General features: G+C 29.2%; 1 protein-coding gene across 1 annotated transcript in view; it reads left to right on the top strand.

The window, feature by feature from the left end:
• The window catches only part of LOC119676409 (F-actin-monooxygenase Mical-like), a 14,178-nt gene extending 843 nt beyond the window's left edge, over positions 1–13,335 (top strand). The window contains exons 2-10 of the mRNA XM_038087648.1: positions 24–182; positions 243–4,688; positions 5,059–5,091; positions 8,883–9,246; positions 9,404–9,611; positions 11,323–11,409; positions 11,479–11,579; positions 12,899–13,134; positions 13,207–13,335. Coding sequence (XP_037943576.1) covers positions 24–182; positions 243–4,688; positions 5,059–5,091; positions 8,883–9,246; positions 9,404–9,611; positions 11,323–11,409; positions 11,479–11,579; positions 12,899–13,134; positions 13,207–13,212 — 5,640 coding nt within the window. The 3' untranslated portion in view covers positions 13,213–13,335. The remainder of the gene's footprint in view (positions 1–23; positions 183–242; positions 4,689–5,058; positions 5,092–8,882; positions 9,247–9,403; positions 9,612–11,322; positions 11,410–11,478; positions 11,580–12,898; positions 13,135–13,206) is intronic.
• Positions 13,336–13,536: the final 201 nt, after the last annotated feature.

Below are 13,536 nucleotides of genomic sequence, written 5' to 3'. Positions count from 1 at the left end.
AATGTTTAAATATTACTTTATAGGTTCAAACGGAGTCAGACACAACATCACCCAATGAAGCTGAACTCAATTCTGCTACTGAAATATCCACAGACTCAGAGTTTGAAAACGATGAAGTTATTCGAGAAGCACCAAAAATTCTTATAGATGATACACACATAAAAAAACCAACAAAAGTGAAGGTAAGTGCATATACATTAATCTCATAAATAAATTTATAAATATAAATTCATTAATTTAAGATAAAATCAGCTGTAATAACTACTTCAACAAGCAATAAACACAATATAAGAGAAGGTAGCTATTTAGCAAAATATCAAACACAACATCAACCGCCACAGCCACAATTTAAGCCCCTAGTTCAAGTAGATCCAACACTTCTAAATAGTAATCGTGCACCATTACAAAACCCCCGTCCAGGTGATTATTTACTTAATAAAACTGCCAGTACTGAAGGTATTGCATCCAAAAAGAGCTTAGAACTGAAGAAGCGTTATTTACTTGGCGAGGCAGTAAGTGGTAATAAAATACAAAAGTCAGGTTCGACCTCAGTACTAGATTCAAAAATACGTAGTTTCCAATCAAATATATCTGAATGCCAAAAACTACTAAATCCTAGCAGTGATGTAAGTCCAAGCATGAAGACATTTTTAGACCGGACGAAATTGGGAGAAAATAATAAAAATGAAATATTACGTTCAGCTACTAGTAACATTTTGAATGAGCTTCGTGTAGCGATTACTATACAAAAAGCCTCTTCCACCACCTCTACAGACAACGAAAAGGAAAATGTTTACGTTAATAGCAAAAATGAGCTCAACAAAGGTATGGAGTATTCAGAAAGTATAAACTCAACACTGCTTGAATCAATAAACAAAAAAACCCCAACAACACCAACAGTTAATACTCAAACAATAATTGAAACAATTGATTTGGTTACCCCAGAAAAAGAAATAAAAGCAATTATCGATTTAACCGCAATTGAATCGCCCAAAAAGATTAATAAAGAACTTGCTGATATTAAATCGGTTTCACAAAATGGAAATATTATCCCTGTGCTCACTGCCACTGACACCAATAAAATTATTGATTTAACCGTTAGTTCGCCAGAGAAATGTGATAATATAATTATAGCAGATGCAAAACCCGATATATCAAAAGATGTAAAAGAACACATACCCGATTTATTAGGTCACATAGAACACGAAGTTAATGCTGATAAACAGTTTAAGCGAATTTCCAACGCAATTGCTGAAGATCAACAAAATTTGCTGAATAATTCAGACGATGAAGAAAAGCGAGATTCACCAGAGAAACAAGAAGAACACTATGAAAACGATACCTTACAAATTGAAGTACCTACTATACCCTGGCATACTCGTAAAAATCTGCTCTCCTCCACTACTGCTTCTAGTTGCACTTCAAACTCATCTAGCTTAGAAGATATTCAACATTATATATTGGAATCTACAACTAGTCCAGATACGCAAACTGGTAGTCATCAAGTGCCACGAGTTGAAATTCATGATGTAACCGGAACACTTATGCAAACTGATAATTTAATGTTAGCTGATAATAAATATGAAGATGACAGTTTAAATTGTAAATACACAAATAACAGTGAAAGTATTATAGTGCCAGAGATACCTGCAGTAAAAACTACCGTTGTGGAAGATGATGCAGAACTAGATGTAGAACCTGTTACTGCTACACCTGAACCAGCTGAGTGTACTATTATAGAAGCAAAAGAACAAGCACCGCCTTTACCAGAACAAGGTCCACCATTACCTGAAAAGGGACCACCCAAAATAAAACCAGCAAACCTAAAATTTGATACCAAAAATGAAAATAAAGTTGAAAGTTTGAAAAATTTACCTCTGGTTGTTGAGCAATTTGCAGAGCACACGAAAGTCATCAAACCACTTACATTGAACCTAAGTAAAAGTCAAAAAACGCCCACCACACCAACTGCTAATCTCTGTACGCCTACTTCTCCTTTAATAGATAATGATAAAACTCCTACGGCAGACTTGTTATCAAAAGGTTCCGATTCGGAAACAGAACCGACTGGTACGGGCCATGCGCTAACTGAAACGGAGTTGTCTGATTGGACAGCAGATGATTGCATATCTGAGAACTTTATTGATATGGAATTCGTGTTAAATTCAAATAAAGGTACAATTAAACGTAACAAAAAAGGCAAAAGAAAATCAAATACGACTAAATTGCCAACAACAAGTGAAGTTATGTTTGAAGTAGCTAAAACAGCACCTGTTGCTGAATTTGAGGGTATACTCAAGTCTATCGATATTGATGATATTGAATTCATGGACACAGGTTCGGAGGGTTCATGCGCGGAAGCTTATTCAGCTACAAACACAGCACTTTTACGCAATCGTGGGTATATTGAATTTATTGAAACTACTCCGCAACAAACACCAAGTCACAAACTCAACAGTTATTCACAACAGTTAAATAGTGATAAATATGGTGCAATCACAACGAAACGTGATGAAAAGCTTGGTATTGATTACATTGAGCAAGGCGCTTATATAATGCAAACTGAGGATAACTCTCAAGATATGCTTAAGACTCCAGTTAATGAACATCCATCGCAACAAATAGCTACAATATTAAATGATAAGGCATTAACTCAATCTGTTTCTATTATGACACAATCTTTAACTGACTCAAGTACATTGAATGATCTTGACGATGACAGTCTTTGTATAGTTACTCCTAACTCTCAAGCACAACTTTCATCTGTGACAGCGAAAACAACAACAGAGGAAAGTGATGCACTCACTGTCGTTACTAGTCCTATTGATTCTTCTTCTCCAAAAATGCATGAACCAACAGCTGCGCAACGTATAGCAGGCAAGAGTCCGGAAACTGGTGGAGGTTCAACACCAAGCAGTTCTGAAAAACAACCTAAGACATCACAATCAACTTGCACACCCTCTAGCACATCGAACACAATGTCAAGTAAACCTACGCCATCACGACAATCATCACAAGAAAACTCCGCACTAGTTCACAGTAATGGTTCAGCTGCGGGTGCGAAAAATGCACAAAATAAACTTTCGGATGAACTTTCCTATGAATATGTGCGTGCACTACAACAAAAAATTACACAAATTAGTACAGCAAGAGATTCGTTAGAATCTCGAAAACAACGAAGAAAAAGTTCCAAAGGTGAAGCACCTGTCCTAGCAATTTCTAAAAATTCGCAACAAACTGTGATAGAACCGACACCGCCAAACAGACTACAACAAAATTTAGACGATTCTCAGACTACAACAATGACAACACCTGCAATCGGCACAACACATGTAAACAGGGTACCTGAAATACCAACATTAACACGAAAGCTGGAGGAAATAACCAAAGAACGCACTAAACAAAAGGACCTGATACATGACTTAGTCATGGATAAACTACAGTCGAAAAAACAATTAAATGCTGAGAAACGTTTACATCGCAGTCGTCAGCGCAATATGCTCACAAGCGGCTATGGCAGCGGATCAAGTTTAAGTCCTACACCGAAAATAGAAGCAGCAAAATCGACAGATGACAACAATTGCACAAACAAAGCGCATTACCATGTATCAACGGCAGCAAGTAATGCAGATAATCGCACAAACTCTCAGCGCATACTTACCGCGACTAGCACTGCCTTCAAAGAAAATACTCCTATACAAACCTCAGCAACATATGTTTCGGCATACAACACTGGTGGTATTATGACTACTAATCGATCAAATGCCTATAAACAAAGACCTATTAGTGAGCACATACATGGAGAAAAATTAGATGCCTTAGAACGGTATAAGCTGAATAAAACACCTTCATTTACATATAGCAGCAGCAACAATAAGCATAACACCACAGAACTATCAACAGCTGAAGATATTAAATATCCTATACCAATTGCACCGGTTAGACAAAATCGTGGACGCAATGCAGCAGTCACAACACCAACTGTTGAAAATCCATTAACAACATCAACAGAAAATCTGCGTAGTGAAGCTCGTGCTCGAGCTCGACTAAAATCAAACACTGAGCTAGGTTTGAGTCCTGAAGAGAAAATGCAATTATTACGTAAACGTTTACAAGTGGAACACTTAAATGTTAAGCAAAATTCGGTAACAGCTGTAACTGACAGTGTAAGCAATTCAACGGACTCTAAAACTGGCAATCAAATGCATACAAAACCAAAGGCAAACGTAGAACACGATCTAAGTGCACGTGATCGTAAAATGAGTACATCGAAAAGTGTAAATGATTTAGTCTTTATAGCTAATCATCAACAGAATGCCAGAACAGAAGATCATTTAACTGCAACAGTAGCGACTTCAGCAGATTTCACTTCGGATCCGAATATATTGCTCTCCTCTACGAGTGCACAAGCTAACACAAAAACAAAATCAAGTAGGCGTCCAAAAGATCCAGAACGAAGAAAAAGTCTTATACAATCGTTGTCTAGTTTCTTCCATAAGAGTTCTTCGTCCTCCTCCAGTCACAATAATAAAGATAAGAAAGAACAAAATAATACTACTGCTAGTGCGACCAACTCTGCACCGGCAGAGCGTCCAAATACTAGCGGCAGCAGCACTACTGCGTCTGGTAGTACCGATGGTATGTTCAGTCGTTTCCGCATTTCACCCAAATCAAAGGAAAAATCTAGGGTGAGTAGTTTACTTAATTCTTATGGGTAGATTTATTTTTATGTTATTCTGTATATATATATATGTAATTATATATATTTATTTTGAATTACTTGTTTTGGTGTTTGTTTAAGTGTAGTTTTTGTTAAATCATTTCTGCTGCAAAAAATATTAAATTCTGCAGTAAATTGTAAAAAAAAAAAAAATCTGAAAAAAAAATATTTTGTATTTTTTCCGAGTCAAAAAAAAAAAATTATAATAGTTTCATATTTAAAAAAAAAATCATTTATTTTCATGTTTTTTAATTACATAATGCATGCTTTTTAAATAATCTCATTATTGTGAAGTAACTAAATATATAAAAATCTGTACATATTTCTAACTTTTGCAGTCATTTTCCGATGTCAGGATTTTGGGTTTTGGTGTAAGATTAATTTTTTTAATGTAATTTTGTACTGTGAAACAAATTATTTGTATATTCACTGCTTCCATTTTCCAACGTTTTTGTGCATAATTTTTTTTTTTTTTAATATATTTATATCTTTAATATTTAATATATTTAATATTTCGACGCACTTAATTCCCATTTGCTTATTTTAATATTTATTTTGAAGCAAAAAAAAAGTTGGTTTTGGTTTTTTTTTTTTTGTTGTTTATTAAAGTTGTCGACAATTGGTAGATAAAAAAAATTTTAAATCATTCACAGACATTCAAGAAATAAATTTGTTTTTCGATATTGAAACTATATTGTTGAGAAGCTTACAAGAAAAATTTTTTTAGCACAACTTTTCCCTAGTTTGATTTTTGTTGTCTTTTTCATTAGTAATTAATAACATTTAAACAGTTCAGTAAAATCAGTAAAATATTTCATAAAGTAGTTAATCATATAAATTTGTAGTCCATTTTAATAAATTGAGATCTTAAAATATTTTAAACTACTTAAAAACAACAAGAACGTCCAAAAACGACATTAGGATATTATTTCTCTTCCATATAGAAAACATCAATACTTTAAAATTATAATAATTAATAATAATTATTTTGCTAATTTGTATATTTTTAAAATTATAGTTAGAACTCTTATGCAGCTTTAACTTTTTATTTTTCTCATTAAAAAAAATTTTTTTAAGTATATTGTACACATATTCAATTTTTGGTGCACAATAGCCTTGCTCTCCATAAGTATTTCATCGTTTTTAGTGAAATTTTGCACAAGCTGCTTATAATATTTTTTTCAACACACTTAATTTTTTTTTAAATTAATTATATATTATTTTCTTAATATTTTATAACAGCACCGTTTTTGCCTAAATGTTTGTGTTGTCCATATATGTTAATTAAAAGTATTTTAATCCCAAATATAATACTCACCACGTTTTTTTTATACACCACAATATTATATAGTTTTTTATTTTTTTTTTTACCTTTTTACAGAAAAAATAATTTAGTTTATGATTTGAGTAACGATTTATCTGCGATATGTATGAATTTTTAAACGTTCATATGCATTCGAGTATTTAGCGAAAATAATTAAATATATTTGTTATGTTAAATAAATAAATAATTCTTAATTATTATTTAATTATAATTTAATAATTGTTATTGTGATTTACAAAGAACAACGAATGTTTGTACCAATATGTGAACCATTAGTCGGCAACTTTTTGTTTTGTATTGTTTTATTTTTAATTATTTAATTGTTTATAGCAAAATATTTCTTTAAATTTTTATTAATTTCTTTCATAATAAAATATATACATATGTGTTATACAAAAAAAAAATAATAAATGTAGTTTTTTTGGTGTGGCCTTCTAAGAATTCTATCTGTTATTAAAAAATATTTGCAAATATACATATGTGTATGTGTAAATGTACATATATATATATATACATATATATAGAAAATGTTATATAAATATTTTTTTTATTCCATCTGTTAAAACTAGAGAAGCATGAATATAGAATTCCGATTTAAGAATTATTCATTTTAAAAGTGTTTAACAAAAATGTAATTTTACTATTTTCTACCAACAAGAGTTAATATTGAAAATATGATTAATATGACTATACGTACCTATAAAATACAATTAATATAAATAAAACAATTTATATTAATATTTATCAAACATTTTTTATACGCAATTTATTACAGTTTAGTATACGCTCGGTATTCTAGAAACAATTAAAAAATATATTTTTTAATTGTTATGTGTCTGGCTTTTATGAAGAATTAAAAATATATTAAAACTTATTTTACAGCTGGTTTATGATCTCGTTCTAATATAACACAATAAGTGAATTTTTTAATAAATTTTCACAGCAAATTAATAAAACTCCAGAAAAATGTGCGAACAAAAAAGTCAAGTACGGCTTTGGGTCAATTGGCTAATGAACGCTGACTCTGAGCTTTAATTTGGCAGGGCACGAGTTTAATCCCTGGTACTTGCAGTTTTGAAAAATTATTTACAAATTAAATACAAGAATTATTTCCAAGACCACTGTTGATAGGTATTTGGCAATACTCGAAACAGCTGTATGATCAGCCAAAATTTCAATAAATTAATACAATATAAAAATAATTTTTGTTGTTGTAGTTCACTATTTTTCAAAAAACCTTGTTTTAAAAGAATAATATAATAATTTTTTAATATATTTTATTAGATTTATATTACCAATGTCTTGAATTTTTTACTTTCTCTACCATTTTGTGGTATTTTAATAATCGTATGCTAAAGAAATGAAATAGCATGCAATATAAATTCAATATATCCAATTAAATATATAAAATTATAATTTCATACTGTGATTTAAAAACTTATTCAGAAGACCCAAATACTGTTTAGTGTTATGAACTTATATTCGAATGCTGTTTGAGAAAGGTGTTATTATATATAGACATCAATTTTTAGAAAAAACTTATTTCAGTTTTAATAAAAAGAACTTCTTAAAGAGAATTTATAAAATCTTTTGAGTATTATTATGCCATAAAAAACATATAAAACAATTTGGATTACCTTTAACTTAAAAAAAATAATAATACAATCTATATATATATCTGACTTGTCCAATAAGATATTGATGTATTTTGTGCTATCCTATAACAAAGGAACTATTAAATTTAGATTGCCTTATAGTCATTACATTTTATGACTATATTTTTTTATACATACACATACCCACAAAATATAGATAGCGAGTACAATTGTGAAAAAAGAAATTTATCTGAATGAATGAGAGATATCTTGGCACAGTTGATGTTTGTATCCTTGACCCTGACGAGAATAGAAGTGATATATTTTGGTTTTAATTAAATAAAGGATCTTCGTTATACTTAAATGTACAACAGAAACCTACATTTTAAGCTAAAATGAGACACCAAAATCGGGGTCTTATAGCAACGAAATATTCAAATAAATAAATAAATATCTAAGAATAGGTAGACTTACTTAAATCGTACACCTAAGAGCAATCTCCAGGCGGGACTAAATTCTTTTAACAATATCTTCAACTGATATCAATAACAACTCAGGGGCTTCTATGTGACTTTTACTGTCAGGGAGAGAATTCTATTCATACTGGTATTTTATAAATAATTTATATTAGATGAACTGTAAATTCTGCGTTTCCTTCCAAATCTCCAATTTATTTTTTAGTCTATTTTTATACTAGAACAAGTAAAATTAAATTAGTGCAATTATTTCTGGTAAGGTGTCTCATATTTGTATCTCTCCATACTTTTACAATATTTAAGTTATTTTTAAAAATATCCTTTCCTATACTGTTTGTATTCATTTACTCCATTTAGAGTATATACAATATAGTGCTAGAATATCGAGCGTTCATTTAATGACTGTATTGTGTAAAATAATCACAAATTATGGATGATTTCGTAAATAAATATATTTTTTTTATATTATAATTTGAAACTAAAAATCCTTAAAATGAAAATTTCTTACATATATGTTAATTTTTTTTCTAATGCTGCCACGCTGCACAATGCTCTTCCTCCCAACTACACACATATTTTTTTACACTTTAAAACATATTCATTTATAACTTTCTCTTCAAAACACATTTTTTTTATAATACACTCTTTAAATTTTATTTAATAAAAATATATTCAAAATTTATTTCGCAAAAAACTAATCATTTTTTGCATTACAAAAAAAAACTCAATAAAAAAATTTACAAATATTAAAACATAAAATAAATCAGGATAAGGACGGATTTATAAGGAATACTGTGCCAACAACAACTTCATTATCAACAAGAACTACACCAACAAAAACCATTGCAACGAAGTTGCCACATGAACGCAGTAACTCACAAGAATGCATCCATCATAAGGCAACAACATACACCCGAAACAATCATAGCCACCAAAACAGTAACAGTAACAATAACATTAACAACAAACACAACAAGAAACTGTCACCAAGTGCAACGTTTTCATCATCCAGTCCGCAGTTATACTTTGCAAATAATAAATTAAATTGTGCATCATCAATTCATCAAAACGCCGAAGATCAAATACCGCCTCCGATTCCGCCGCTACCACTTCACTACCAGAGATCAGATGGTTTGTTGCATATTTTTTGTTAATCATAATTAATTTTTGTTTAATGTTAATCATTAAAATATATTTAAATTTTTTATTAATATTTAAATAAATTAAATAAAATAAAATGAGATAAAGGTGAATAAACTAATTGTACTGTACTTAATATATAATTTAGATGAGAGCTACGCTACCGAGACGCGAGAGCATAAAAAGCAACGTGCCATATCTAAGGCTGTACGACAAGCTGAACTTAAGCGATTAAGAATCGCTCAAGAAATTCAGCGAGAACAGGAAGAAATTGAAGTACAGCTAAAAGAACTGGAAGCACGTGGAGTACTCATTGAGAAGGCTCTACGTGGCGAAGAACAACAAAATTTAGAAAAGTAAGTAGCATCGTATGTTTAATTATATATTAATAAATTTATTAAAAATTATTTATTCTTTAATCAATTGAGTAAATTTTAAGTAAAACCTTATAACAGTCATTCAATCTACATAGTATTAACTGTAAGAAGTACATTATAATATTTTGACTAAATATTTAAAAAACCTATAATAAAATCCATTGTACAATTCAAAAGTAAGACTTCACAAACGTAAACTTCAAAACATCATTAAAGCAAAATAATTGCAAAAAATTAAAAAATAAAATTTATAATTATATTTATACTAAAATAAAAATAAGTAACGATAAATTTATAATAGGTCTGTTCTACAAGCTACTCGTAATAACTATGAGTAACACTGTGTATAAACAAGTACGTTTCACCAGCAAGTTTTCGAGTAAATGAGAGCTTGAGAGAGAGCGTAACATCCCTGTCGCAATTTGAAAATGCTACACAGACTTTACTCGTACTTTTTATTTCAAGTACAATTTGAGTTGATGTGTGAATCAGCTGTTTTGGTTTGAATTTAAATTTTTGTATTGTTTATTTGCACGGTACTGGTGTTCCCACCAGACTTTACACAAAACTGTTCCATGAAAATCTGTGTAAAAAGCGTAATTTAGCACTTTATTTGTGTTAAGCTCTCAGTTTGTACTTTACTTTTGTTTTACTACATGTAGAAGGTGGAGCAGATCTAGTTTTGTACAAAGTGTGCTTCTTCTTCGTTTCCATTATTTGAAATTCTTATTAGAAAAAAAAACCCAACATAATAAATCTACTCAGCTTTTTTTCTACTTATTTACATTCTTACTGTTGCATAAACATATACAATAAAAACAGTAATAGAAGTAAATAAGAGAAAAGCAATCCGCAATTTTCGAAATCTTCAATTCAGTTAAATAATTCTTGCAGAGTATCAAAAGGCGAGCTACTTTACTGTGCTATGTAGACGAACATATGTTGAAAAAGATGAAAGACAAGTGACATTAAGTATCTTATCAAACTTTACGATCATTTACAAACAGACGTTTGATGAATAATAAAGCAAATTTGATTTGTCTCTCGATTCAATAAATAATAGAACGTTAGATACTTTCGTAATAAGTACTTATTTATATGTACTAAAATGCCACTTGACCGCGCTAAGACAACAAACAAAGATCAAATGAAAAGTGCCAGTTAACAGCACTTAAAAAGCAAAAAAATAATAAAATTATTTGGAATATTTACTTACAAATAAAATGAAGAACAAACAAAATGCCACTAAACCGTGCTAAGACAACAAACAAAAATGAAATGAAAAGTGCCAGTTAACAGGACTTAAAAAGCAAAAATAATAAAATTTTTCAAGAACAAATTCCGTAGAAAATCTTTAAACCAACGTTTTCAATTTTGAAAGCAAAGAAAATAAAAGTGGTAAATAAAAATAAATATGCAGATATTGTGATATTGCATAAGATTGTCTCTATCTATGTATCTATAAAGATATAATTAGAAAATTATGTTTTCATTAGCAAAAATTATAATAATGATTTTATTATAATTTTTTAAACAAAGAAGTTCTATTAGATATAGTGTTCTTATTTGTACTAATGCACTGCATTTTATAATGAGTCTTACTACAAATATTTATTCATTCTTATATATGCATTACTAATTTAAAACATTAACATAGAAACATATTTATATACATATTTTTTTTATATAGTTTGGAAGCTTCAAATAACATTGGCAATAGTGATGAAAAATTATTAAAAGAATTACTAGAAATATGGCGAAATGTTACTCAATTAAAGTAAATATATTAATAATAATATAGATTTATATATATTATATATTAATACTTTTTTATGTTTATATATAGACGTCGTGACGAAGAACTTGGAATAAGACAACAAGAACTACAACTGGAACATAGACATGCACAATTGAAAGAGGAACTTAATTCGCGTTTATCAAATTGCAGTGAGTATTATAAATTGCAAATATAATTCCAAGAATCATTGGATCAAAATATAGAGTCTTTCGTTTTAAAGTCAACAAATCTTTTGCTAGTTAATCTAGTTGTTAGCTAATCTACTTGCTAGTTGCATTGTTAATTGTAATTGAATATAACATTATGTTATTAGGTAATCAAAAATTGATTGTCTCAATTGAAAAAAAAAAAAAATAACGATGATCAAGAATGATTCATAGGAAATGTTATTTATACAAAAGATACTCAATGGTATATATCAATATAGAACATAATGTACTATATTATAGGCCTTTTCTTTTGTAAGCATACCGCAATAGAACTACCGCTTATTTTATAAATAACATATGAATCAACAACACCGCTAACTTATTTAGTCCAACTTTTTTTAAACCGTTTAACTAATAAGCAACTCAAATCGCATGGTTGCCAAGATTATAAATTCGTCTATTGTGAACGACTTTTGGAAGTACCAAATTTCCACGAAATTTCCAGTTAACTGTCAACAAATATTTCACAAATAATACTCAATTCCTTTTAATTTACTGGAATTTAAAAAATATACTTAATTCTTGAAAAAGCCTAAAAATATATATAAATAAAATATTCTTATCCATAATTGCAAATTATTACTATTACTATTTTCAAAACATTAACTTTTGTTACGTGTTTTGCATATATAAACTTTCAGTTCTTCTGAGGTTGCTTCAGAGATAGTGCTTATTTTATGTTGTTCTTTTACGATATGCCTACAAAAGAAAAGGCCTAATATAATTTGATATAATAACAATCTGTATAAAATTTATTATTTATTGTGTCTAAAACAGCCAATCTTTAAACAGTTTTTGAGAATGAATTTTCAAAACAGTTTTTGTGAATGAAGAAGCGCTTTTTAAAACAAAAGAAAGTTTTTTTATTGTCCCATCTTTAAATAACTTTTAGGAGAGAATTTTTTTAGTTTTTTGTTTTTAAACAGTTTTAATATAGTTTTTTTGCAGAGAGAACGCAAATAGAATTTCTTTGTTGTCGTAACTTCAATTTTCAGTTGTTTACATATTTGAGAGAAGACTCTTTGGTACAAAAAAAAACCTTTATAAAAGATGTGTAAGAAGTTTCCATTTGAAAAACTGTTAACTATTAAACGTGTCCCTTTCTGTTTCTCATATAAAATATCAAATTTTTGGTGTATTCTTGTCTGTTTAAACTTATAAGAACTATATGCTGGACACCGTAGTTACAATCAATTTACTTAACAAATATTTATTTGTTTTATTTTGATTCTATGATATTAAATGCAATTTATTTTTAGAATTGGATAAGAGTTCTGCAGACGTGGCTGCTGAAGGAGCAATACTGAATGAAATGTTGGAAATTGTTGCGAAACGTGCTGCACTACGTCCGACAACGTCAGCCACAGAGTCACCAGCAACAGATATGCTACCCACCACATCAAAAGCTGTAGAATGTGGAATTCCAGGCGGTACAACAACCGAGAACGTAGCGGTTAATATACGAGGACAATCGCGTGATAATGATGAATCAATTGTAAGAAATAAAAATATAAAATAATACGCATATATGCTTCATATAATAAATTCTTATTTTTCTTCCAATTAGATTTGAAAATCATATAACAGGCTTACATGGGTCCATTTGCCTATTCAATTATGTTTGCAATATTAATTTGAAAAAAAAAAATTATTAATAAAAGTAATATTTTTATGAAAAAATTATATAGCGCGGCATATATTTAAAAATGATTACTTTAAATATATATATATATATATAAAACGCATAAATTTTAAACATTTTAATATTTATTGTGCAATTTTCGTGCATATAAATTTTACGAGCATATTACGAATTGTTTTATTAAAATAAATTAAACAAATTTGTACCATATTTTGTTCAAGTCAAATTTTAACAAATATTTTATTAAAAAATATT

Source organism: Teleopsis dalmanni, chromosome 2, assembly GCF_002237135.1.
Source record: "Teleopsis dalmanni isolate 2A chromosome 2, ASM223713v2, whole genome shotgun sequence".
NCBI classification, from domain to species: domain Eukaryota; kingdom Metazoa; phylum Arthropoda; class Insecta; order Diptera; family Diopsidae; genus Teleopsis; species Teleopsis dalmanni.
This window is presented reverse-complemented; position numbering and strand designations above follow the sequence as displayed.